This window comes from Mustela putorius, unplaced genomic scaffold (assembly GCF_011764305.1).
Source record: "Mustela putorius furo isolate JIRA1106 unplaced genomic scaffold, ASM1176430v1.1 tig00000281_pilon_pilon_pilon, whole genome shotgun sequence".
NCBI lineage: Eukaryota > Metazoa > Chordata > Mammalia > Carnivora > Mustelidae > Mustela > Mustela putorius.
In genome coordinates, this window is record NW_025421343.1 from 18,478,672 (window position 1) to 18,506,182 (window position 27,511).

The 27,511-nt window shown below is 42.2% G+C and overlaps 1 protein-coding gene across 3 annotated transcripts; it reads right to left on the bottom strand.

Moving 5' to 3' along the window:
• Positions 1-4,791: 4,791 nt before the first annotated feature.
• Positions 4,792-27,238, bottom strand: MRPS5 (mitochondrial ribosomal protein S5). 3 transcript variants are annotated; one of them, XM_045079153.1, is made up of 12 exons: positions 27,089-27,238; positions 24,768-24,848; positions 22,716-22,853; positions 21,756-21,881; positions 20,109-20,342; positions 18,320-18,354; positions 16,251-16,341; positions 12,382-12,428; positions 11,836-11,893; positions 11,465-11,527; positions 7,572-7,708; positions 4,792-5,168 (listed from the first exon to the last, which is right to left on the bottom strand). In XM_045079153.1, the coding sequence occupies exons 1-12, from the start codon at positions 27,144-27,146 to the stop codon at positions 4,944-4,946; spliced, it is 1,293 nt and encodes a 430-aa protein (XP_044935088.1). In that variant the 5' UTR covers positions 27,147-27,238; the 3' UTR covers positions 4,792-4,943. The 3 variants fall into 3 exon arrangements, with proteins under 3 accessions (XP_044935088.1, XP_044935087.1, XP_044935089.1); XM_045079152.1 differs by having other exon boundaries at positions 27,093-27,178; XM_045079154.1 differs by lacking the exon at positions 27,089-27,238 and adding an exon at positions 26,772-26,907.
• Positions 27,239-27,511: the final 273 nt, after the last annotated feature.

Below are 27,511 nucleotides of genomic sequence, written 5' to 3' on the forward strand. Positions count from 1 at the left end.
GTCCCTGTCCCCTGGGGATCCCACCTCTAGCACTGCAAATTGGAATGATTTATCTGTGAAGTAAGCAAGCATTCCTAACTACAAAATATTTCTTTGAGAGAGTAGAGTTGCATTTCTACTAGAATCATCAATTTCTATGTTGTAGTAGGTACTGCGGCATTGGATAAATGGAACAGAGGCTATTTGCAGGAGCGCTCCCTGCCCCCTGCTGGTTGTAAGTGTAAGTCTTGAACAGTCTCAGGTTTAAACAACATAAACTGCACACGTTTAAACTTACCAAAACTTTGACATAAGCACATGAAATCGCTATGAAATCATCATAACCAAAATAATGAATATATTAGCCCCCCAACTTTCTTTATGCCCCTTTGTCATCCCTCCCACCCTGCCCACCCCTCTCCTAGTATTATTGGTTTACACTTAAACAATAGAAATTACCCAATCTGAACAACAGAGCGTGAGCAGACGACAAAAACTAAACAGAGCCCGAGAGACATGTGGGGCTACAGCAAAAGATCTCACGCTTCTGTCATCAGTGTCCCAGTAGGATGTGGATGAGTTGGTACAGTTGGGGGGAAAAAGGCCCAAGAAATAAGAAAATAGTAATACAACCCACAGAACGGGAGAAAACTTTTGCAAGTCATATATCTGATAGAGGGCTTGTATCTAGATTCTATAAAGAACTATTCCATTCAATAAAAACACAAATACCCGATTTTTTAAATGCACAAAGGATCTGATTAGACATTGCTCCAAAGAAGATAGACAAATGGCCAACGAGCCACAAAAAGATGCTCAATGTCCTTAGCCATTAGGGAAATGCAAATCAAAACCACAATGAGGGGCACCTGGGTGGTTCAGTGGGTTAAGCCTCTGCCTTCGGCTCAGGGCATGATCTCAGGGTCCTAGGATCGAGGTCTGCATCAGGCTCTCTGCTCAGCGGGGAGTCTGCTCCCCCCCACACCGCCGCCTGCCTCTCTGCCTACTTATGATCTCTTTCTCTCTGTCAAATAAATAAATAAAATCTTTTAAAAAAAAAAAAAGAATTACGTAAAAAAAAAAAAAAAAACCCACGACAAGATGCCACGTCATTCCTACTAGGGTAACTATCATCAAAAGATGGAACAAATATTGGCAAAGATGTAGAGAAACCCTTGTTCGTCACCAGTGGGAACGTGAAGTGGTGCAGCCACTGTGGAAAACACGTTAGCAGTTCCTCAAAGGGTTAAGCATAGAATCATGGTATGACCCAGCAAGTCCACTCCTAGGTATATACCCCCAATCAAAAACTGGTCTACACAAAAACTGGCACAAAAATGTTCATAGCAGGGGGGCACCTGGGTGGCTCAGTGGGTTAAAGCCTCTACCTTCAGCTCAGGTCATAATCCTAGGGTCCTGGGATCGAGCCCCGCATCGGGCCTCTCTGCTCTGCAGGGAGCCTGCTTCCCCCTCTCTCTCTGCCTGCCTCTCTGCCTACTTGTGATCTCTGTCTGTCAAATAAATTAATAAAATCTTTAAAAAAAAAAATGTTCATAGCAGGGACACCTGGCTGGCCTCAGTCAGAAGAGCGTGTGACTCTTGATCTCACAGTTGTAGGTTCCAGCCCCATGTCGGGTATAGAACCTACTTAAAAAATCTTTTTTTAAAAGTTCATAGCAGCATTATTCGTAAGAGCTAAAAGGTAGAAACATGTGTCTATCAACTGATGAGTGTATAAATAAAAATGTGGTTTATCTACGCAATGAAGTATTTTTTGGCAATAAAACCGAATGAAGTACTGACAGATGTATATGAATGAATCTTGAAAACATGACACTCATTCAAAAACATCAGTTACAAAAGACCATGTATTGTGGGACTGCACGTGTGAAATGTCGAGAATAAGCAAATCCATAGAGAGGAGATCAGTGGTTACCACAGGCTGAGAAAGGGGGTCCTGGGAAGGTACTGCTAATGGGTACAGAGGGCCTTGTTCTTAAAAAGCTCTTAAAATCGATTATGCTAATGGTTGTACAACTCTGTGAATAAACTAAAAACTACTAAACCATTAAGAGAAAATTCAGAAGAAATTTTAGGAGAAAAATGTCCAAGTTTGGCAAAAGGCAGATACACCTATAGATTCAAGGTGAGCAACCCACCCCCTCAAATAAATGGAAAGAAATCTATCCCAAGACATATTGTAATCAGACTACAAAACACTAGACAAAGAAAGGTTCTTGAAAGCAGAGAGAGAAAAACAGCATCTTGTCTGTAAAGGGAAACCATTCAAAGGAAAGCAAATTGTCATCAGAAACCAAGGAGGCCAGAAGAAGTGGCCTATTTGTTGAGTGGTGAAAGGCACTGTCAGTCTGAGCCGGATACCTGGCTCTGGGACCTACTCTGAAAGTGGAAGTAGAACTACAGCTGTAGTAGCTGCATTATTAACTTAGCTCCACATTTTGTTCCCTACCTAATTCACTTTACCTTGTCCACCTCTATCCCGTTTACACACTGATGAGGACTGGATGGTAACATTGGTCTATTGACATAGCTGACGTGCCAGGTCCCAAAGAGTGCCTCACTGTCCAGAAGAATGATCACCTCCAGGCTGTTTCAAGGCCCCAATCCCACCACTCAAGGTTCCAAGAAACCCCCTACACTCCTCTCCTGCACACAGGCTGTCCCTAGACTCAAGAAGACAAAGCAGCTTTGGGAATGATCCCCTGGATTCTCGTTGGGCTGCCCTTCTGATAATAAAGCTTTCTTTGGTTCAAAACCAGTGTCCCAGTCAGACATTGGCTTACTGTGCACTGGGGACACGGACAAGCTTAAATATGGTAATAAACCTGGATTCTCTAGCTGGTGAAACTAGTCTTAAGGAATGAAAAATAAAGACATTCTCACTGGAGGAAAACTAAGAATTTGTTAGCTAAAGGAAGTTCTTAAAGCAGGAAGGAAATGTATGAGATAATCGATATACTTACTTATTTGCTTATTTATTATAGAAAACATATATATATTATATATATAGTAGAAAATAGAAAATAAAATAAATTGCTCTATACATATACATATCTGTGTATGTATATACATACATAATCTATATATACATATACAAATACATATTTGGCCCCAGTTCCTGGCACAGAGATCTTAAAACCACTGTCATTTCTTAAGTGATAAGAGCATTGGCAAAATCTTTTATTCTAATAATTGGTCTTTGACCCCAGTTCCTGACAGTTCCTCGAACCCTTGGAATTTCCTAGGTGATGACAGGGTCTTTTGTTCTAATGAGGTGACTCTTGATGGGCTCCTGGATGGGGTCTGGTCACCAGACAGACCAAGCTGTGATTAGCTTAGAATTTTCAGCCCCACCTCCCATTCTCCAGAGAGGGGAGAGGGGCTGGAAATGGGGTTAATGATCCCTCATGCCCGTGTGGTAAAGCCACCATAAATCTCCCAGCACTACAGGGTCCTGAGGGCTTCTGGGTTGGTGAACACACAGAGGTGCTGAGACTAGCACATCCTTTCCCATGCACCTTGCCCGAGGCTCTTCTCCATCTGGATGTTCCTCTGGATCTTTTATCGTATCCTTTTATGATCAACTTGTATACAGGAAGTAAATTGTGAGCTGCTCTAGCAAATTCACCAAACCCAGCGAGGCTGCTGGGGGAACTCAGAAGCACAGGGGACAACCCACCTGTGACTGGAATCTAACGTAGGGTGAGGGCGGTCTTGTGGGACTGAGCCTTCAACTGGCGGGATTGGACCCCACCTTCAGGTCAACAGTGTCAGAATTGTGTTAAATCGCAGGACACGCGAACTGCCTAGGGAGAAAAAAGCCCACAAGTCTGGTGTCAGAAGTGCTGTGATTTCAGCAATAAAGGGGATATGCAGGAGAACGGGGTGTTTCCTACTCAGAATGCTAACAGAGACTCCTGGAAGGTCAGGACAGAAGAACTGAAAGAATAAAAATATGAGTAGGGCACGTCCGACTGGCTCTTGATCTAAGGGTCTTGAGTTCGAGCCCCACATTGGGGGCAGAGTTTACCTAAAATAAATAAATAAATAGGGGAGCCTGCGTGGCTCAGTCAGTTAAGAATCTGACTCTCGATAGCTCAGGTTCTGATCTTAGGGTTGGGAGTTCAGGGCTTGCGTGGGGATCCATGCCCAGTGTGGACACTGCTTAGAAAAAAAAAAATGAAAATGAAAAAAATAAATCAATAAAATTTTAAAATATGGATAAATAAAATAGGCTTTTGTTTTCGTCTTGAGTTTTCCATATTATGTTTGATGGTTGAAGCAAAAAGTAGAATATCTAACATGGTCCTAAATGTAGGGAGAGGAAATTCTGAAACACTTACAGACACTAGGGAAGGTAAGGGATTTAAAGGGAGGTAAGGTTTCTATACTTCAAACGGGTAAAATATCAGCCCAGTAGACAGGTGATGAGTCAAATATGCATAATGTAATACCTAAAGCAATCACTAAAACAGCATACAAAGTAATTTAAAAAAGAGAATTTCTAGTCAAAAACAACATGGTTTGCCCATTTTCCTCTAGTTTCAAGCTGAGTGACTGTAATCAAGTCATTGGGTTGACTCACTGAATTCAGGGTCCTGAGATTGAGCCCCACATTGGGCTCCTCGCTCAGCAGGAAGTCGGCTTCTCCCTCTCCTTCTGCCTACCGCTCTGCCTGCTTGTGCTCTATCAAATAAATACAATCTTAAAAAATAAATAAACAAAGTAGCCTTGATACTATGTATGTACTGTTCTTTCGCAGTTCTCGGTAGATATCACATGCTCGATAAGTTAAAGCTATAGTTATTTATTATTTGTCAATAAAGAAGGTGGGCCTGTCCTTTAAAAGGACAGTGACATTCCAAAATGTGAGTGGCTGAGCCTCCTCTAGATGCTGGACAGTACCAGCTGCTGCAGCTGTGCGAGGCCAGAGGGAAGGAAGCTCAGGTAGCGGCTCTCTTTAAATTCGACCACACTGAGCGCTTCATTCCCTGTGTGGCCCGTACTTCTTGCCAGTCCAGTTTGATGTCTGGAACCTCATCTTCCGGCTCAGGATCCTTTCTCAGGGCTCCCTGTGGGGAGGCCACCACGATGGGCAGAGGGCCACACTCCTCCCGGAATTCTACAACGTGGAGACTCTTCTTATCGGCCAGCTGTTGATGGGTTTCCTGGGCAAGACCAAATGGAGAACGCCAGGTTAGGTCTATGAGATGTATCTATAACTGAAAGAACAGGAATGTCCACAGACCACTTGGGGACTTAACATTTCAGAGGATTCTGGGTAATGTACCTTGCAGCTAAACGATGGGATCTGGAGTGGATGGCATCATCTCCCCACTCCCCACTGGAATGGAGGAAGAGACCTTGGCCTCTGGTCTCTTGGCTTCTAAACCCCCCAATGATGTGTCATGCCATGCCCAAAACTGAACTTGAATCTCATCAAGACCCTAGTTCTAGCCACTGTTTTATAGGACACATAGGGAGAGAAGACATTAAGAATCCACAAGTATTTAGCAGTAGATTGGGAAGCTACAGGACCAAAAAAAAAAGGCAAGGAAAGAAAAAGAGGGAAACCTACAGACTAGAAGTGACCTAGAAGACATGGCAAGAACTCATAATGTATCGACCTTTTCTGTAAACTAACAAATTATGCAAAAAACTTTTTAACAAAATTAAACAAATGGATACATTACTATGAACACCACCCAGGTAACTGAAGATGCTGTGAAGTTTCAGGTATAACAGCAGTGCAGGGTATTTTTCAATCTTTATTTTTTAAAAATACATACTGAAATATTTACAAATGCTACAAGGTGATGTCTGAGACCTGGTTCAAATGGAGGAGGTACTGAGAGCAAAGGTGGCCACAGCTACTAACTGCCGACACTTGGTGAGAAGGCCATGTGGATTCATTACAGACAGCAGCCACAGAAGACCGGAAAAAGGCAAATAAATTTAGCAGATGGCTTATTGATAGCACATTAAAATACCTGACATGTCCAACCTCATTTTCCAGACTCTATGGCCATCTTATACTGTTCTAATTCTATATAAGTTTGAAATTAGAAACATGAGCTATTTCATAGAAAGAAAATAATTTAAATTAGTGGGTCTTACAATCAATGGCATATTGCTTAAACTGGTGACATTCTTTCTCTTTTTGAGTGGCACATAAAATAATGCAACATTTTATTTATGTATTATTTTATTATTTTTGAGAGAGTGCATGTGCATGTGGGGAGATTGGAGATTCCCAAGCAGCCTCCATGCTCAGCACAGAGCAATGTGGGGCTCGATCTCATGACCCTGAGATCTTGACCTAAGCCAAAATCAAAAGTCAGTCACTTAACTGACTGAGCAACCAAGGCACCCTAAATAATGCAACATTTTATAGTTGATGGCATTTTAGAAGAGATGATACATGGTGATCATATCAGAAAATTCAAAGTACTAACATAAAACAAAAATATTATAGGGGCGCCTAGGTGGCTCAGTCTGTTAAGCATCTGCCTTCAGCTCAAGTCGTGATCCCGGGTTCTGGGATCAAGCCCCCACATCGGGCTCTCTGCTCAGATGTCTTTAAAAAGAAACAAAAAAATTACATAAAAGAGCAAGTTTCCCTGATCATAAATATAAACTATCTAAAACCAATACCTTAGTTATATCAAACAAACCTCTAATGTGAAGTCTGAATTTAGAAGTCCTTTTGAAGCCTATTTTTTATAGTACCAACACACACAACTGTTCAAAAAGGATCTTTTAACCAAAACTTTTCTTCCAATTAATTTTTCCTATTTTACACAGGGATATGTATAATTATTCCAAAGACCACATTATTCAAAACGAGGTATCACACTTCCTAAGTATCAGGAAGACTATCAAAGTTGAATCTCTTGAACCTGTTTGTCTTTTCTGCTCACCCAGCTGCTAAGGTCTATCCATCCCTTCAAAGGACAGGCCATCCCTTGGAGCAGGTAAGAGGGCAGCCCAGGGGAGTAGAGCAATTGTGCTCCTCGCCCAGGCTGAGGGGGGAAGGCTGGGTGGTAGCACAGGGCTCTCATCTCTGCAGAGAAATAACTTGGCATGTTAAGTTCATAGCTCCTTCTGACTCAGGTGTCCGTCTGAATGACCTATGCGGGTAACGTGAAAACCGCTTGTGCTTCTCCTGAAGACAGCACTCTTGAGTGGACCGGCTTCACTCTAGTCCCAACTGAAAGGACTAAATCAGGAAACAGACTTTCTCTCTCTTCGTTACATTTCTATACTGTTAGAATTGTAGAACAAGCATAAATTCTGTTCACAATAAAACACAGATTATAATTACTGGCTTCTATAAATATTTCATTTCAAAACTTTACAATAGCCACGAGGTATTTTTTAAAAGTGTAATTTTCATGAACTAACTCTCCAGTTAGATTAATTAAACAGATGCAGCCACAGGGAGCAAAGAATGCCCAAGCCCTCAGGCAGTAACGGGACAGCAACTCCAAGAGGCTCCCAGGACATCACGGTCCAAATGCCCACAACTGAAACAAGAAGAAATTCTGTTTCAGAGCCCAGGGAAGGGTTACCTGGCGGGAGAGCCCACGGAAGAGGCCCCGTGTGAGGTTGAGCATGTTGACAGACCCAGAGACCTTGGCATACATGTCTTTGATGCCAATGAGTCGGCAGATGGTGATGATGGCCCGATGGCAGCGGAGCCCATAGCCTAGAAAAGGAAAAACACCATCAGTCACCTTGCTGCCTTTCACACAGCTTTGGGCTCTGAGTTTGGGAGGCCCTGCTTCACATTCTGGCTTCATCACTTCTCTGGACAACTTACTTCCATAATGGCACTGATTTAAATCAGATGTTATAAAGACTAAAGAAATAATATATATAAATCTCTTAAGCAAGTGGGCAAAAATACCAGGGATGTTATAAAGATTAAGAATATAAACATTAAGTTCTTGGCCCCCCCATGCTTGAGTTGGCTAAGAACAGAGGAACACATCTGTTTTCACCCTCCTCAATTGCTCAGTTGCATTGAGATCTACTTCCTCTTCCTGGAAAAACGCCTCTCTTGGCTTTGGTAACACACCCTCTCCCTCTCCCCCCAAAACACAGCATCTTAATTGCTGTTTTCAGGCACTTCGTGGAACTTGCTTACCTGATGTTTCCCCTCAGTAGAATGTGGGCTCTGTGAGGACTAAAATAGTGTTTATTTCTACTGTATCCCCAGAATCTAGATCAGTACCCAGCAAATGCAGGTAGCAGGGAGGGAAAGACACCCCAAGTTTAGACTCTAACATTTTGATAAGCCAAGACATGGAACGCAGCACATACCTCCCTGCTTTAAGACAGAGGATCTACTCTGTGTTCCTGGCTTTCTAATTTCCAACTTGTAATGGTAACTCAATATATGTATGTAAAAACTATTTGGATATAAGGACCTAACACAGAACCATGCTTTCTACTTGCAACAGTCAGTTAAATGTGGATCCCAGAGCTATGCCAGATCACGTGAAAACTAGGGACCTCAGAGGATAGCTAAGACAGGCAACAACAGGTGGTTTGCCCTTCTTTGTGGAGTTACATACACAGGACAAGTGTTCACGTGAGAACAAATGCACACGTGCACAGGTATATATAAATGCACACACCTCTGGAGACTGGTGCCCATGCAAGAGGGTGCAAGGCAGGTCGTGGAAGGGCCTGGAAGGCAGATTCTAACCTGCTACCACTCACAGGGCAAGAGCCTCCCTTCTCCACACCCACTTAGCAGAGCTGATGCTGGGCTCCCGAGGGAAGGCGTGGCTACCGCACAGCCACTGGGCCATACACAACGCTCCCCAAATGGGGCCAGTTTTGTATATATACAAACATCCATGCAATAGTGGTCACAACCCTATGGTAATTATTTGGATGTACTTGGATTGTAAACAAATTCCAGGCAAGAACTGTGTCAAAACCCTTGTTTTTTTGGTTTTCTGGGTTTTTTTAAAGATCTTATTTATTTATTTATTTGACAGAGAGTGAGATCACAAGCAGGCAGCAAAGAGAGAGGGGGAAGCAGGCTCCCCAATGAGCAGAAAGCCTGATGTGGGGCTCGATCCCAGGACCCTGAGATCATGACCTGAGCCAAAGTCAGAAGCTTAACCCACTCAGCCACCCAGGCACCCCTCAAAACCCTTGTTGAATGCAAGTTAAATGTATGTGTGCATGTGTGTGTATGATGTGATAGGGGCATGCTTGGCAGTGCTGCATGAGGCATTAAACACCACACTGCAGCCAAGGAAGAAGCATCCCAAGGTCAAATAAGTTTGCGAATGCTGCCTTCTCTAGCCCACTCTGGGAAATTCACACCACACAGCAGTGCATTAAAGACTTCGACAACCCCCAAGATGCCCAAGCATCTTTTCCTACTTTCCGTAATCGTTTTCCCACATGCACTCTTTCTGGAGTTCACACCTATTAATATCTCCTCACAGAAATAGCAATACATGGGAACATAGTTTAGAAACTGCTATCTTGGGACGCCTGGGTGGCTCAGTTGGTTAAGCGCTGCCTTCGGCTCAGGTCATGATCCCAGTGTCCTGGGATCGAGTCCCACATCAGGCTCCTTGCTCGGCAGGGAGCCTGCTTCTCCCTCTGCCTCTGCCTTCCACTCTGTCTGCCTATGCTCGCTTGCTCTCTCTCCCTCTATCCCTGACAAATAAATAAAATCTCAAAAAAAAAAAAATTAGAAACTGCTATCTATAATGTATCCTACTGTTTTAGCTTCAAGATCAGAAAATTTAAACCCGGGACGCTTGAGTGGCTCAGTCAGTTAAGCATCTGCCTTCAGCTCAGGTCATGATCCCAGGGTCCTGGGATTGAAACCTGCATAGGGCTCCCTGCTCATTGGAAAGCCTGCTTCTCCCTCTCCCCTCCTACCCCCCATGTTCCCTCTCTTGCTGACTCTGTCAAATAAATAGATAAAATCTTTAAAAAAAAAATTAACCCCAATGCACAGGGAACAGGTTCAACTATATAGAAACCTGAAAAATACAGCTTCAAGAGACAGGGAAGATTTAAAAAAACAACTTTAGCCATTAATTCAGCCATCCTTCAAAAATCTTTCAGATATAAATTTATCTATACTAACACTGTTCAACAGAAATAGGACATAAGCCATAAATGCAAAAGCCATCTATGGAATTTTAAAATTTTCTCATCAATGTATTTGAAAAAAAGAGGTAAAATTAATTTTAGTTAAATCTTTGATTAATCTAGGGGCACCTGGGTGACTCAGTGGGTTAAGCCTCTGCCAATGGCTCAGGTCATGATCTCAGGGTCCTGGGATTGAGCCCCGCATCGGGCACTCTGCTCAGCAGGGAGCCTGCTTCCCTCCCCCACCCTCTCTCTGCCCACCTTCCTCTCTGCCTACTTGTGATCTCTGTCAAATAAATTTTAAAAATATATATTTTTTAAATCTTCAATTAACCTATATCCCCAAACACTATCATTTCAACATGTAATCAATAATAACTTTCAGCTATTTTACATTCTTTTTTTTCATAATGAGCCTGTAAAATCTGGTGTATACTTGAAAATCTGATGTACACTTGGCAGCAGATCCCAGTAGCCACATTTCAATGGCTCGACAGCCACTTGGGGTCCCAGATACCACAGGAATAGTGCAAGTCGAAACGTTGATGTCAAAGTGTTTGACTCAATACTTTTTCTAATAATAAAATAAAGGTTTTTACTGGGCATACAAATGATTGTGATTTTAAAGCAGAAGGCAAGTTCTCTTGTGCACAATTAGTACTGTGATGTTTTTTCTTCCTGATTTATTTCTACATACTAGAACCTTTGACATGAAAAGTTTTATCTTTTTCTGACCCAAACTTTTTAAGATATATGTAGAGTATCATTTTAACTGTAGAACCACAGGCTAAATACAAATCCAAGTGCTCAAGAATTCTACACCCAGAGTCCACTGGGCATGACTGCCCCAGCTCCATGACCCTGAACTCTGCCTGCCTGCCCTTCCAAAGGACAGGAAGGTCCACTTTGGCATCCCCAGAGCTTAGCACAGCACCCAGTTCAACCGATACTTGATGATGCGAGCAAATGACCAGAACCAAAGAAACTGTAAGAGTCCTCCAACTAATACCATCAATTATTCTCGAGGAGGAACTCATGTTCCAACTCATCCAAAATGACTCACTAGGTTGCTCTTTCCCATTCAGAACATGCTCTTCCCACCTAGAACTCCCCTGGAATATGCCTGTGTTCATTCGAGCCTGAGTAGGTTGACTACTTTTATGTCCCTGAGAACCTCAGCCTGCTTAGATCTAACATAGGCCTTTCCTTTTGGTGTCTTCAAAAGGGAGTTCAAAAGGGAGTTTCAAAAGGGGATCAAAAACAGAGGACAGGACGGATCTGGGAACATTTCTCTGCTTTATCTCTAACAAACTGTAAGAGTGTGTTTGGTTACCTCTAGGTTGTTTCTTCATCTTGATATGCGTCCTCTTAAATCTTAAAGAAATATCATGGAATACTGGAGGATAAAAACATAAACATAAAAGGATTAGGCATACAGCTTTAATGCCCTTACAAATAACACAGGGCAACTGCTACTACCCTAAGCGGCTGGTACACACTGGCCAAGGATGAGTGACAAAACTCTGATTTCACTCATTACTAACCTTCTCAGGGGAGAAAACTTGTTTCTGTATTTTACATAATTATTTGTTCCAGGACACAATAACCAGCAGAGAAACACAAAGACAGCCATAGAACTAAACTGCCACACTTAAGGAAACAAGTGTAACCCTGTAAATTTTACGAGAGAAGATTAGCACTCACTTGTGTGGTCTTCATATCGTTCTATATAATGCAGATAGTGAACTGCCCTGTTCTTCGCCTGAAAGGAAAAAGGAAAATCATTTTCTTAAAATCTATTGATAGAATTTACATTTCCTTAGAGATTTAAAAAAAATAATAATACCTTCCAGAAAATGTTTTATTACAGAAAATTCCACACTCACACAAAAATTTCATTATATACTTCGAAAAGCTGAGGATTTAATTTTAAGAATTTGTGACAGTAACACTATCACATGTAAAAAAAACATTAACAGTAATTCCTTAGTATTTTTGAACATTCTGTCGGAGTTGCAACCTTCAGCTGTCTCGCACTTTTGGTAAGCAGCCACAAGTCTGCCAAAACCAATGCAAAAGAAAACTGATGCTATCATGGCTGCCTTTGAGGAGACCAGTAACTGATGCCAGGAAGCCTCGGGAGAGGGTTCTTAATTTCATTATTTTTTTCTTTTTTTTTTTTTTTTTTGTAGTTCTAATGGTGCCTAGCACACTGATCTTTTACTATCAACAAAAGAAAAATGTACATACTTTTCTGAAAGCATCCACCCGCTGAGTAGCCTTCCCAACAGCAAAACCTTTAAAAAAAAAAAAGGAAAAATATAAAAAGGGGCATAAATTTGGCACACAATGTCTTTCACCACATTTCAAGTGTCAATTCCTAAAATACTGCACAGCACTACATTTGTCTTCTGTCCACAGAAAACCCGTTACCCAAAACAAATGATAAAACATGAAGCTACAGGAGGGAGGGGGGTTGGGAGAAGGGGGGTGGGGTTATGGACATTGGGGAGGGTATGTGCTATGGTGAGTGCTGTGAAGTGTGTAAACCTGGCGATTCACAGACCTGTACCCCTGGGGATAAAAATATAAAATAAAAAAGGAAAAAAAAATGAAAAATTTTTTAAAAAATGAAAAAAAAAAAAAAACCATGAAGCTACAGATGGGCGCCTGGCAGGCTCAGTCAGTACAGCATGCGACTCTTCCATCTTGGGGTTATGAGTTCAAGGCCCACACTGGGTTGTAGAGATTACTTAAATAAATGAAACTTAAAGCAAAAACATGAAGCTACAGAGACTCGCTTTTCTGTTTTGGGGCAATCTGGAAAGATCACATTTGAAATTATCTCTAAAATCCAAGGTTAGGTATATAAAACTACCTTTTATAAATCTCTAGATAAAACTAAATCCACTTTAAAAAACTAACCATGCTCTAAACTAATAAGATAGTTTTGAAGATTTTTAAAAATAGATTAAAATAACCAAAACAGTTGGGGAAAAACATATGTTGGCTATAGAGTAAAAGCACAACTTCACTGGAACTTTTTTTTTTTTTTTAACTAAGCTGTGTATTTTTAAGAAGTTGTTTTGTTTATTTGTCGGAGAGACAGCACAAGTAGGCAGAGGGGCAGGCAGAAGGAGAGGGAAAAACAGACTCCCCGCTGAGCAAGAAGCCCAATCCAGGACTCGATCCCAGGATCCTGGGATCCTGACCTGAGCCGAAGACAGGTGCTTAACAACTGAGTCACCCAGGTGCCCCACTAGAACTTTCATATGCAATTCAGATTTTCAATTAACCAGGAAATAAAATCAACAATTCTAAGTTTGTGAATGCTTAACCCTATAAAATGAGATTTAGGGGTGCCTGGGTGGCTCAGTGGGTTAAAGCCTCTGCCTTCGGCTCAGGTCATCTCAGGGTCCTGGGATCAAGCACCCCATTGGGCGCTCTGCTCAGCAGGAAGCCTGCTTCCCTCCGCCCCCACAACCTGTTTCTCTACTTGCTTGTGAGCTGTCAAATAAATAAATAAAATGAGATTTATCACAATTTAACAGAAATGCTGCTATTATTTGCTATTACATTAATTATTTACTTTGAAGAATGTATTTTATTTTTAAATTATATATACAAAAGTAACATAAAGCAATACTGCTCCATGAAATGAAATGCAAGACCTATGATAACCTGGGACAAAAGGGGCTATAGATTTTAATTCCTAGTTTTAACAAAACAAATTAAGCCATATAAGTCTTGGAGGAAAATACCAATGAACTTGTATTGAAGGCTTTCTAAACAAGATACAAAACTAGAAGTGATAAAAAAAAAACTAATAAGTTGCAATATAGGGACACCTGGGTGGCTTCGTTGGTTAAGTGTCCAACTCTTGATTTTAACTAAGGTAATGATCTCAAGGTCTCCCCATGTCAGCCTCCACACTGGGCATAAAGCATGCCTTGGATTGTCTCTTTCCCTCTCCCTTTGCCTCTCCCCTGTTCATTCTCTCTCTCTCAAAAAAAAAAAAAAAAAAAGCTGCTATAGAAAGGTTTAAAACTTCTGTGGATTTAAAACTTTTGTGTAGAAAAAAATTTAAAGTGAAATCAAAGTATAATAGACAAAGGGCTAATAACCTTAACTTACAAAGAGCTTTTACCAATCAGTAAAAAAACAAACAAACAAACAAAAAAAAAAACCCATAACCCAATAGGAGAATGGGTAAAACAGGTAAACAGATCTCAAAAAGGAAATAATGGCAAATGAAACATGTAAAATGGTGCCCAGACTCTCATAATTAAAGAAATGCAAATCAAAACTAAGAGATCTGCTTGACAATCAGTGAAGTTTGATAATACCCAGGGCTGGCCAGGGTGTGTTGGTATGGAGGGACCTAAACTGATGCAACCTTTTTGGGGGGCAATCTGGCAATACTTATCAACATTTAGAACACATCTAACTTTGAGGCAGCAATTTCACTGCAAGAAGCTTCCCTTATTGATATACTGGGAAAAGTACAACAAATTACATATACAAGAAGCTCACTGGTTTTTCTAAGCGGTGAAAAATGGAAATAACATGGACATTCACCAAAAGGGAAAAGGATACAATAATTTTGTTTCTTCACCCAATGGAACACTATGCAGTCAGTACAAAGAATGAGAGGGAATCTGTTTATGCTCCTACAGCAAGACCTCTGGGTATAATACTAAGCAAGGAAAGCAAGGTACAAAATTATGGATATACTCTGTAAATGTTTTTTAAAGGTAATTTTTAAAAAATGTTTTAAAAGGTAAATGGTGGGGCCCCTGGGTGGCTCAGTCGTTAAGTGTCTGCCTTCAGCGCAGGTTATGATCCCAGGGTCCTGAGACCAAGCCCCTCATTGGGTAACCTGCCCAGCGGAAAGCCTGCTTCTCCCTCTCCCACTCCCCCTGCTTGTGTTCCCTCTCTCACTGCGTCTCTCTCTGTCAAATAAATAAATAAAATCTTTAAAAAAAAAAAAAAAGGTAGGGGCACCTGAGTGGCTCAGTGGGTTAAAGCCTCTGCCTTCGTCTCAGGTCATGATCCCAGGGTCCTGGGATGGAGCCCCGCATCAGGCTCTCTGCTCAGCAGGGAGCCTGCTTCCTCTTCTCTCTCTCTCTGCCTGCCTCTCTGCCTACTTGTGATCTGTCAAATAAATAAATAAATAAATAAAATCTTTGGGGAAAAAAAAGGTAAATGGTGATACATGAATACAGAAGTTCTGGAAGAAATAAAAGTAACTATTAAGAGTGGTTTCTTTTGGCAACATAGTATCGTATAGATGACTTGTTATGACACTGTCAGTAAGGGTTTAAATAAACAGTTCTCTTTCCTAACACACCCATGTACGCACTTTAAAACCAGATATTCACTGGGGAAATTTTACCAAAAAGTATAAAGAAGAAAATTTAAATGATGCACAAACCTATGGACTAAACATTATTAACTTTTGGGGGATTATATTATACAATCTTCTGTGAAGTTTTTTCAGTTGCTTATTTTTACTTAGCATAATTTTGTAAGTAATTCTCCATTACTCTTTAATGGCTACAGAAAATTACAATGTGTGGCTATGCTCTTTTTTTAACTATGCCCTTTTATTGAACATTTAGTGGCTTTTCCCTGCTAAAGTTTCACTATTATACATAACACAACAGTTTCTTTTTTTTTTTTTTTAAGATTTTTTATTTATTTATTTGACAGACAGAAATCACAAGTGGGCCAAGAGGCAGGCAGAAAGAGAGGAGGAAGCAGGCTTGCCACTAAGCAGAGCCTGATGTGGGGCTCAATCCCAGGACCCTGAGATCATGACCTGATCCGAAGGCAGAGGCTTTAACCCACTGAGCTACCCAGGTGCCCCAACACAACAGTTTCTTAAGCCTTTTCAACTATCCATTGCTCTTCATGGAAAACGCAGGTAGAGAAAGATCTGTTCCTTCTTTTTCCTCTAAGGAGTTTTATGGGTTTTTTGTGGACCCAAGCCACTTAAAAGGTTTCATCTGTACAGAGAGTCTGGGCAGCAACAAGAACCCATGGACCCCAGAGCGGAGCTCAGGCCACACCTGTCCCTGCCTCCACCACCAGCACCATGCCTATCACACCCCATTCACCTGCAGCTCCTCGGCCGTTCCCCACCGCGACCAGGACACGGACTGATTTTTTTCTTCCCTCTTTTGCTGTCATATTGAAAACATTTCTTACCTAAAAGACAAAATGTTTCATATGTATAGCACCTTAAGAAAAATCCGGGGGAGCCTGGCTGGCTCAGTCAGTAGAGCATGCAACTCTTGATCTCAGGGTTGTTGAGTTCAAGCCCCATCAATTTAAAAATAAAATAAAAAGGAAAAGAAAATTCGGAATTAAGGAACTAGAGTGACCTCCTTCCACACACACCCCCGTAGTGAGTATCTACACCATCCTCCCAAGCCATGAGCAGCAACAGCAAACTTTCTCAAAAGGAAAGCTCTCTCTGCGCTATTTCTTCAGTGGTAAAGTGGGAATAAGGCTCTCCCTTCCTATTTCATAAGGCAGTTAGAATGCTGGACTGAGAGCTTTTGAAGGGATTCAAAACTACAACTCTGTACAACAAAACTGTACACTATTTTAATGAATTTCACAAAGGAAAAGAGTTGTTGATTAAGCTTTGAAAGAATTTATAACTGATAATAATATATCCCAATTATCAGAGATGTTAGAATATGAGAATATGCTCTTCTTGGAAATGAATGAAAATGCAGTACATAGAATTAGGGTAGGACTGGATCTCTGTATGAAGGATTAGGCTCACCTGATAACGCAGAATTTGGAAATACCTGCTTATTATGAACTACACGAAAATCTGTGTTTTATTTAGCTTAGTTATTTTGTTTTTTTGGTGTATTTAAAAGGCCAGGAATTATGAAACTGCTACTTCTAACTGCTTACATGGCAAGCCCTTTCCCATAAAAATAGCTTAAAGGAAAAGGGAGCTTCTGTTCATGTCCATGGATAATCCTACAGGAAATTATCCATATATAGAAGAATTTTCTTTTTTTTTTCTTTTTTTTTTTTTTAAAGATTTTATTTATTTATTTGACAGAGAGAGATCACAAGCAGGCAGAGAGGCAGGCAGAGAGAGAGAGAGAGAGAGAGGAGGAAGCAGGCTCCCTGCTGAGCAGAGAGCCAGATGCGGGACTCGATCCCAGGACCCTGAGATCATGACCTGAGCCGAAGGCAGCGGCTTAACCCACTGAGCCACCCAGGCGCCCTAGAAGAATTTTCTAAGGGATTAACTTCCAAAAGTTATAAACTGGTACCGAAAGACATAAAACGCTTGTAAATGTTATTTTAAATTACTGATAACAATGATACAATATACATATTGGATCACAAAATCATTAAGTGGTTTTTCCATATGGTATTTAATCCTGACCATGTACATGGTTCTAGCTCAAAGCAAAGCTCACTGTGAGGAAGTGCCCTGGAAAGAGTGAAATTTACCTGATACAGGCTTCAGTTTCAAGGACCCACAAACAGCCAAGCAGATTGTGTCCTCATCAAGAGCTGGGTACTCACAGCAACTCCAAGCTTTCTTCCCCTGCCCCATGGTTCCTCCTCTCTGCCCCCAAAACCGAGTACCCAATACAGCTTGGTTAAGAATTCAAAGAGAGATTGCTAATCCTACTTTAGCTCTGAAGGAGGGCTTTAACAGTAATTTCCAAATTCTGTTCTCCACAATACCACTGAGGTTGCCTGGTCATGGGACCACAACTGGTAGCCCCCAAAAAGGGCAGCAATCAGGAGAGTCAGTATCAAGTAACTGCAATTAAAATGTCATCATTTCCTTATCCAGATCAACCTTGTGTCTCAGAAAAGTCATGCATCAAAGGCTTTTCCTCAGAGGCACCCGGATGGTGCAGTCCGTTAAATGCTCAGCTCCTGATTTCAGCTGAGGTCATGATCTCAGGGGCCTGAGATCAAGCCCTACATTGGGCTCTAGGCTGGGCATGGAGCCTACCTGAGATTCTCTCTCTACCTCTCCCTCCGCCCACCCCTATCCCTGACTCTCTTTTCCCGCCTCTCAAAAAGAAAAGAAAAAAAAAAGAAAAGACCTTTCCTGATGGTTGCTCTCATGCTAATCCCACTCCACCCACCCCAACTTCTCAAAGGCTCCACTGGGTATTTAATTCAGCATGCCTACCTCAAGAATCCTGGTATCAAAATCATCGTATGTTTCTGTAGAGAGAGAAGCAGACACACAGATAAAATGTGTCTATATGGTTAGTACATGAAAGCATTTTCAACACAGGCATACCAACAATTTTTAAGTGAGAAAGAACCTCAGATCTCTTGCTGCGACTCCCTGGTCGTCCATCACCACCAGAGACTGCTCCAGCACTAAATTCATAAATTCCATCACCCTCTCCAACAGCATCACTGGAGAGGTATCTCTAGCTCTCTCACTCAACCATTCTCACGGTGATGGCTCCCGGAGCACCCCAGCACCTCCAGATTCTTGACCACTATCTTCCTTTCCCTCAAATCCCTCTGGTCTTCAGAGCTTCTGCCACTCAGCCAAGACACCACAAACCATAGCTTCCGCCAGAGCTTGCAAATGTCCTCAAATCTCTCACCTGCTTCTCTCTCCAACACACTATCCAGGCCAGAATCAATGCAACTGTCTGACCACACCTGGCCTGCTGGGTGCTACAGGAGAGGAGTCGAAGCACAGCACACATGTGGGCCACTAGAAATTCATGCTCCAACTCAATCAAGTTCTCCCTGCTGCCTGTTGGCCTTTTAAGTCCTTTTAGGTCCCTTTCCACTCACCACAGCAGCCACTGCAAACTCTCTGTGTTCTTTTATTTTTACTAACTTCTTCCTAGAGAAAATTTCAACCATACAAAAAATAAGAGAGAAGAGCAAAATGAAATCTTACATACCCATTAGCGAGCTTCAACAATTACCAACTCATAGCCAATCTTCTTTTCTCTAAACTCTAATTCCTACTCCACTAGATAATTCTGAAGCCAGTCCTAGAGGCAGGGTCTCTTCATCAAAAGACTCTGGTGGCCACGCTCATCCACACGCCCACCCTACTTTCAGCAGATGACCCCACCTCCTCCTCACAGACTAAATGAAGCCACCAGACAGACAGCACTCAGACACCACGCCCCCAGCATGCACACGTTTCCACTACCAACAGCACAGGCTCCCCTGAATCCGTAGTCACAAGTGAATCCATTTATCCATTCTGGATCTGGACCCTCAGTAGGGATTTAGTTATGAGCTTTTTTTCTCTCCAACCCACACCTTCCTCCTCTCAACTGAAGCACTTTGTTCCATTCTAAGCACATTCACCTGAATCTCTCCACCTCAACTTCTCCTCTCCTCTCTAAGCCAAACTTGAAAAAGTCGTCAAACTTTTGTCTATTACTTCATCTTCTACTCGTTGGCAAGAGTTTTTTAGATGATTTTTACTTCTTTATATATTTGGGATGGGGCGAGGGGTGGGGAGGACTCTCTTTTCTAATTCGGCCTGCTAAGTATTATCAATTTTTATTTCATGTATACTTTTGTAAAGCTGAAAGACAATTATGTAGTCTATCTCCTGTTAACAAAATAGCACTCCCAAGCTATGTTGCTCCATAGGTACCCCATGAGCAAACCTGTGTTTGGGGAACTGCACCCTACACGTGGCTCGTATAGACCCAAAAGGCATGGTACCACATTCAAGGCTCTGAGAAGTCACACAGTAAGGATGCCACACAAGTACTCTGCTTCCCGTGTATCAAATACCTCTTGGTTGTGGGCCTCTAATGTTCCATAAAATACAACTAAATAATAATGTGAAGTTATTTCGGTAATGCTCAAATCCTTTCTTGGGAAAAGGCAATTTAAAAGACAAGTAAATAAAATCTTATTAAGGAATTCTAGAACTATAAGTACTCTCTCTGTCACAAAGGAAAGCAACACCAGGACTCTGCTACCTCCATTGGGACCAGGGTCAGGAGGGCCAAGACTGACGCCTCCCCAGGTGTTTCCGCTCCATCCTCGCTCGCGTTTAACCTTCATCTTCCTCTTCCGGTCCCATTCCTCCCTCTGCTGGACCAGATCAGCCTCTACCTTCTCCTGCTCTTCCTTGCTTCTTTGGGCAATGGTCTGCACAGCTCCCTCTCTCATAAGAGGGGCATTCAGACCAGGCCATAAGAAGCCACAACGCCCTGAAGATTTAAAAAAATACATTAATAAGAATTTTTTAAAATCATCCATTTCTTAAATGTTAAGCTGGCAGGCAACGTGTGAACAGATGATGACACTGCTGGATGGAGCTTAAACTAACGATCACCTGGTAGGCCACTCAGCACGGTCTATTAAAATTTTAAGTGTATCTACCCCGTAACTAGTAATTCTACTTCATGATGTTACCTAGAGAAACACTCCTGTGCAAGTACGAGGCATAAGTGTGCTTGGACAAGGAGGTCCACTGAAGTGTTATTTGTAAAGGCAAAGAGTGGAAACATTCTATTGCTATACAGCAACACTGGACTGGTTAAATGAACTACGGCATCTTTAACCCATGAAATATTCTGCACTAAATTGAAAGAATAAGGTAGCTATATAGGTTCTGATATGGAACAATTTCCAAGACCTATTACCAAGTGAAAAAAGTAAACCATAAGCTAGTTCATACCATGACATAATTTAATTTTTTTTTAAGAAAACGTGTGTTTCTTTTAGAGTATTTATGTATACAAAAACATTTTAAAAAGTCAGAAGGAAACACATCAAAATGAGATCAATGCCTTGCTTGGGGGCAGCAACTGGGATTGGAAGAGAGAGAAAGGGCATCAAGGGGACTTTAGATTTCTCTATAATCTTTGAATTTTTTACTGAGAAGGTATACGTAATGAGACTGTTGTAACTTTTAGAAATGCTAAAAAATAAGATACAAGGTGAGTCATTAGAGAAAAAGATTCAAGTAGGCAAGCAAGTGCAGTGAATGCTATTTTCTTTATGCCTGGAAGCCTATTACAATTAAAGATAATTTGTCAGCCCCCACAGCACAAAATATCGATTCATGTACACTGTACTATTTTTACTCTTCAAAAAAACACGTATAAATGACCATGTGTTCCAGGGGTTGGCAAATTAAGGCCCCGGGGCCAAACCCTGGCCACCATTTGTTTTTGTCAAGTTTTACTAGAACGCAGCCATCCTGGTTTGATCATGTATTATCTGAACTGTCTTTGAGCTCCCATGGCAGAGCTGGATAGTTGGAACAGAGTCCATGTGGCTCACTAAAGCTAAAAAGATTTACTAACTGACTCTTTACAGAGAAAGTCTGCCAACTCTCTCAATGAATCATAAGCTCCTTGAGAGCAGTGACTATCACAGAAGATGCGACACAATGGCACTTAAAGCTTGTTGAATGAAAAAGTGAATAAATTCCTTTCCACGGGATTTTCTTCCCCCCAGAATCATGGGACATTAAGTGAGCCATGTGGTTGAACTCTAAAACTACAGACCCTAATGCCCTTCCTGAAAATGTGCGAGGCTTCTAGACTATAAAAACTCTCTATAAAACTAGGAGGGAAACCTTAAAAAGCAATTAGGTTTATTATAAATAAGCTTACCTTCACCAATGACCTGACCCCTGTTCAAATCCTTTCTTCTCTTTTTCTTAGTTCTTTTGCCTCTTCCTTTTCTTGCTCCTGCTCCAGTCTCTGCTAAAGCGCCTTTCCAAAGCTCATCTGCTGTCACTATAATGAAACAGGTTTTTTTTGTTTTTTAATTACCAAGCAATGATCGATGGTCCTCTACTGAATGAAAAAGGCCAGAAGAGGCCAGCTTCACTTCTATCACTGTGATACAAGTGGTGATCTTCTTTTTGATTTTCTGTATTTACCAAATAATCTAAAATGAATTGGCTTTATAATCCTAATTTCTTTTTTTTTAAACAGAGACTTTTTTTTTAAGTCATCTCTACACCCAATATAAGGCTCAAACTCACAACTCCAAAATCAAGAACTGCATGCTCCACCAAATGAGTGGACCAGGCGCCCCAATTCTTTTTATTTTCCCCCAATTCTAATTTCTTTTAATTTGCCAATGCTGAGTTCTGAAATCAATCTCCATTTATTACAAGCTAATTTCAGTTCAGATTGGACTATTTCAAATACCACTGCAAACAGGAACAGTATTAGTAACACAATGTCTACTGAAAATTAACTTTTCCTTTTGTACTCTCTCCTCTACCAAAGTGCAATTGAAAACAGACCTCAAGTACATTCTTGTTGTGAATCTAAATCAGCAGGGATTTGGGCCCCAATTCAATACTTTAGGTCTCAGGTGCCCCAGACGAGGGGATTAAACTAGTGCTCACCAAGTACAGTACAAATAGAGTTGGTAGTACGTGAGATAATTCTATGAGGTACACTAAGGAATATTTTTATTTCAAGAGCACATCATATACTAATTTTTTAAGTGTTAATTCATTAAAGGAAGAAGAGGAAAAAGAAAAAAATTAAGATACAAAAAAGCACCTTTTATTTTCCTGCCTCACGAAATGAGAGGTTTGTGGCCAGTCTACGTACGTTTAGTGAAGAAACTATAGGCTCTATACTGTTGGCCCATCAAATTACTGGGAGAAGAAATACAGCACTGTGTCTGTAGGGCACGGCTCAAGCCAATGAAATGATGAATGTCTCTGGTTCCTGGAGACGACAGAGGGCCTATAGGTAGATGGAATAAAACTCCAAGTTAGATGCCCATGCCTGTGGAAAAATATTGCCAGCACCAAATAATTAATTGTTCCTGACACAAATAAGTCACTTATACCTGAACATTTAAGGGCCCTATTTTTTAAAGAGTTTATTTATTTATTTGACAGTTGGAGATCACAAGTAGGCAGAGAGGCAGGCAGAGACAGAGAGGGGGAAGCAGGCTCCCTGCTGAGCAGAGAGCCCCATGCAGGGCTCAATCCCAGGACCCTGAGATCATGACCTGAGCTGAATGCAGAGTCTTTAACCCTCTGAGCCTCCTAGGCACCCCTTAAGAGTCATTATTTTGAGGACAGCCTTTCTTTAAAAAATAATCATATTTAGACTGCTGAGCTAACTGCCGATCCTAGTTAGAGAAGTGAGAGTTCATCCACACGATGGATGCAGCTGTCTAAAAAAGTAGATCTGTCCTTACCTGGGTACCCACGGCGCTATGTTGCCCTGACAACCCCATGATCAGCACTGTCTACTCTGGGCAAGTAGTGACCTCTGCTATATTCAGCAGGCAATGCACCTGCGTGGAAAGACCTGTAAATGGCCTGGTTAGAAGAGCACAGTGCCCAAACAGGAGAGCACCCTACCCTTCATGCTGAAAAAACAAGGAGGGGACACCAATACACTTTACAGACTAATTTCAGATGCATATATAAGAAATTGGTCACAGCAGTTGCCTCGGAGGAAGAAAACTGATGTGTCCGTGGTTAGTGGGAGAGATTTGCTTTTTTTGTTTTTTTGGAATTTCTCTAACCACATGCATGTTTCACACAAGAAGACGTTTTCAAACAGCCATGTCCTAGAGGCAGCCGTTTGACCAAGTCCATGGGTGGTAGTGTCCTGTGAGGGAGATGGCAGGTGACAGGAATCAGGGAAATGGGAATGCTGATTACAAAAACAGTACACACACTCCAGCTTTGTATTTCATTGGATAATCGCGTCACTGTGAAAAAAATGAGAGGGGGATTAAAACAGCCCTGGAGAGAATAAAGTTGATTTAGGGGCACTGGACTTGAACAGAAAGCCAAAGAGTGACAGCAGCTGTTTTCACGTCTGTGAGAAGTGAGGCCAGTCTGTAGCCTTCCTCATAGAAGCCTTCTGCAGACCATCTATCAGCTCAGGCTGGGGATACTGCCTGGCTCACAGCAGAGGACAGAGTCAGTAGCTTATGAATGAGTAAGTCACCCACATAAAGGGAAGAGCTCAGGTAAGCAAACTCTTCTGGACCCCTCAAGCAAGGCATGAAGTTATCTCAACAAGTGGGGTTAACAAGATAAAAGGGAGTTAAGACTAAAAGTAAAGTTCCAGAAGGTCTAGGACACAATGAGATTTCAATTCTGCCCTAACCATAGGAAAAGGCATTTCACTGACCACAAGTACAACATGGGCTCAGCAAAGGTTGGCTTCCTTCCCTTCTGGAGAGTGACTAAAGAGAGGGCCCTGCGCTATGTCAGTGTAGCAGTAAGGCCTCTGTACAGACACAGCTTTACTAGGAGGCATCACAGTATCCAGACATCTCTAGACCTAGTCTTGCCACTTACTGGCTGTGTGATCTGAGCGAGTCTCTTAGCCTCTCAGAGACTCACTCGTCATCTGCAAAATGGAAACGAAACCCCCTCATAAAAACTGGTGAGAATTAACCAATATAACATGTTACAAGCCTGACACACAGTAATTACTCCAAAAATCACAGCTATTATTTTTTAAAGCCCTGAAATATAACAACTATAATCATATCAAACTTGAAAACTACTCCAGGCCTTATGCACTTCCATTATAAAAAATGTGCTTTGTTCATTTTCATTTATTCCTACATAAAGTACTCTAGCATTAGATCTTGTAAGAAAAGGCAGTTGTATAAACCAATCTCACCATTGCTGAGAGCAGTCTTCACTGCCAAAATGGAAGCTGCTGGAAAGGTATTTCGGTAAAGCTGTCTGGACCATATGTGACCTGTAAATTTTTAAAAAATTCTTTTAAAATACATTTCTACATTAAAAAGAACATTTGTAAAAAATATTTTATTTATTTATTTGACAGACAGAGATCACAAGTAGGCAGAGAGGCAGGCAGAGAGATGGGGAGTGGGGGATGCAGGCTCCCTGCTGAGCCAAAAGCCCCATGTGGGGCTCAATCCCAGGACCTTGGGATCATGACCTGAGCTGAAGGCAGAGGCTTTAACCCACTGAGCTACCTAGGCACCCCTAAAGAGAACATTTTTAACACCCAAAGAATATTGATATCTATAGAATAATTGAACCAAGAGAAGTAAATGAATCATTTTTGGATCCCATGACCACTTGAACATTACATCATATCTTCTCCTTCATGCTGACATCTAACCAGTTACCAAGCCCTATAAATTGTCCTCAAATATCCATCAGCTGCACCCCCTCCCATTGTCTCACTGCCCTTTCTTTGCTCAGGCGCCATCCCATGGCCACAAGATAACAACAGTCCCCTAGCAGGTCTTGCTGCTCCCCCTCTAAGTCCCCACCTGTTACCAGGCAGGCCTTTCTAAAATAACACGCTTGGTCACTTCCCAGGCCCGATTTACCATTCTTTGGCTCCCTACTGCCTGCAGAACAAAGTCAAAAGTCCTCCACATGGCATACAGGACTACAACGTGGCCCCAACCTTCCACATCAGCCTCATCTGTCACCATTGTCCCCTCCACCCTCTTTCACTACACCAGACTTGTAGTCATTCTTGAACACACTCTGCTCTTCAATCCCGTTGTGTCTCTGACATGCTCTCCTGAAACACCACCTACAACATCAATGAATCTTGACAAACAATGTTAAGTAAAAGAAGCCAATCACAGAAGGATACATGGATACATGAAATATCCAGAACATGCGAACTATAGAGAGAGAAAGATAAGTGGTTGACCAGTGCTGGGGGCAATGAAAAACTTGGGGGATGAGAGCCAAAGGATATACTTTAATGAAAATGTTCTAAAATTTGGTTATACAGTGATGGTTGTATTTATAAATGGTTGTTTTGTAAATATACTAAAAACCACTAAATTGTACACTTTAAGAGGATAATTGTAGTGTGTAAATTACATCTCGATAAAGCTGCTACAAAAAGAGAAGTTTATAATATACCAGAAAAGGGGGTAGGCAAAAAAATAAATAAATAAAAAACAAGAAAACAAACTAGACTCTGGATCCAAGTGGTATGGGTACAAAAACCTGATCCCCTCCCCGTGTAACCTTAAACACGTTTCTCAACTTCTGTGTGTTGATTCCCTCATCTTTATAATGGAAATAATAAAGGCATCTATCTCACAAAGGCACTGTGAAGAGGAAGTGAGGAAGAGCATAAACAGCTTAAGATAATCCCAGGAACACAGTAAGGGCTCACGAAGGAAAGCTACAAATGCCATAGATCTTATTTGAACGGAGCCTTGAAATAGGAGGAGGTGGTCAAAATATGGGACAGAAGTAAAGAATGTTCAGGGTAGATTTTCTGCCATATGATTTCTGGTTAAATTTCCCAACAAATGAGTTACCAAAAAAAAAAAAAAATCTTCGGTTTTTAGAGGTCTTTGGGTTTCGGAATTACGAATGTTGGGTTGTGGATTTACAATAAAATAGAACGAAGAAACAAGGCCAAGTCGATCATGAAACATAGGGTAACACAGAGCAGACTGCCCCTCTGCAGGCTGCAAACCACCAAAGGTGGGAGAGGACAATTAAACAGCAAAACCTAGACATTCAAAACATCCTTCTTTTCAATAACGACACTGACCAGCCCGGAATCTAAAATGACTGATACTAACCTTATCCGACTCAAGCTGGAGGACTGCCTCCACCTGCCTCGAACCCCCACATCGACATCTCCAAGTGAACCCATCACCAAATGAATTACCATCACGCCCGCCGGGAAGGCGATGCTTGCTTCCCAGTTCCCCGCGCCTCTTAGCCAAGCACGCACTAGCAGTTTGGTGAACTGGAAGGAGACTTGGGCGGCGTCCCGTTCACCCTCACTTTACAGAGCCCTGCGATCCAGAGAAGGCGCGGAAGCGCGCAAGGTCACACAGCGGCTCTGGAAGGGACGGGAGCCGAGCATGACAGGTCCAGGGGCCGGGTTCGGTCGCTTCTTTCTGCCCGTGCATCTGCAGTCTGCGTGAAAGCCCAGGTTCCCGACCCCGCTCAGAGCCCCTCTCCCAGCATCCCGGTTCTCACCCGCCTGCAAGCCACACAACGTAGGGAGACAGCCTGCGGCTCGCACCGCCGCCGCCATAATGAAGTCCTGCGAGCGCCTCCGTCCGGACCGCCTTCTCCACTGCCTGTCGCGACTGCAACTCCCGAAAAGCTAGCCACAACCTGCGGCTGAATTTCCGAGGCCAGAGGGCCGTGCCGCCGCGCAGACTGAGGTGGGGAGGGAAGGAGAGGGTAGTTTCTACCGGCAGCATGAGAGAGTGAGTCCGGCGCAGCCGCGGACAGCCCCCTCTGGGGTCCTCGCGTTAGGACCCGGGGGCGGGGCTTGGGCTGGCCTCCCGAGAAGCCGGGGCTGGCTTACAGCGAACACTGCTGGGGGCAGACGCGAGTGACCAGACGGAAAGGCTGCAGACTCTTCGGTTCCGTGAGGGCCTCCTCGGGCTGACA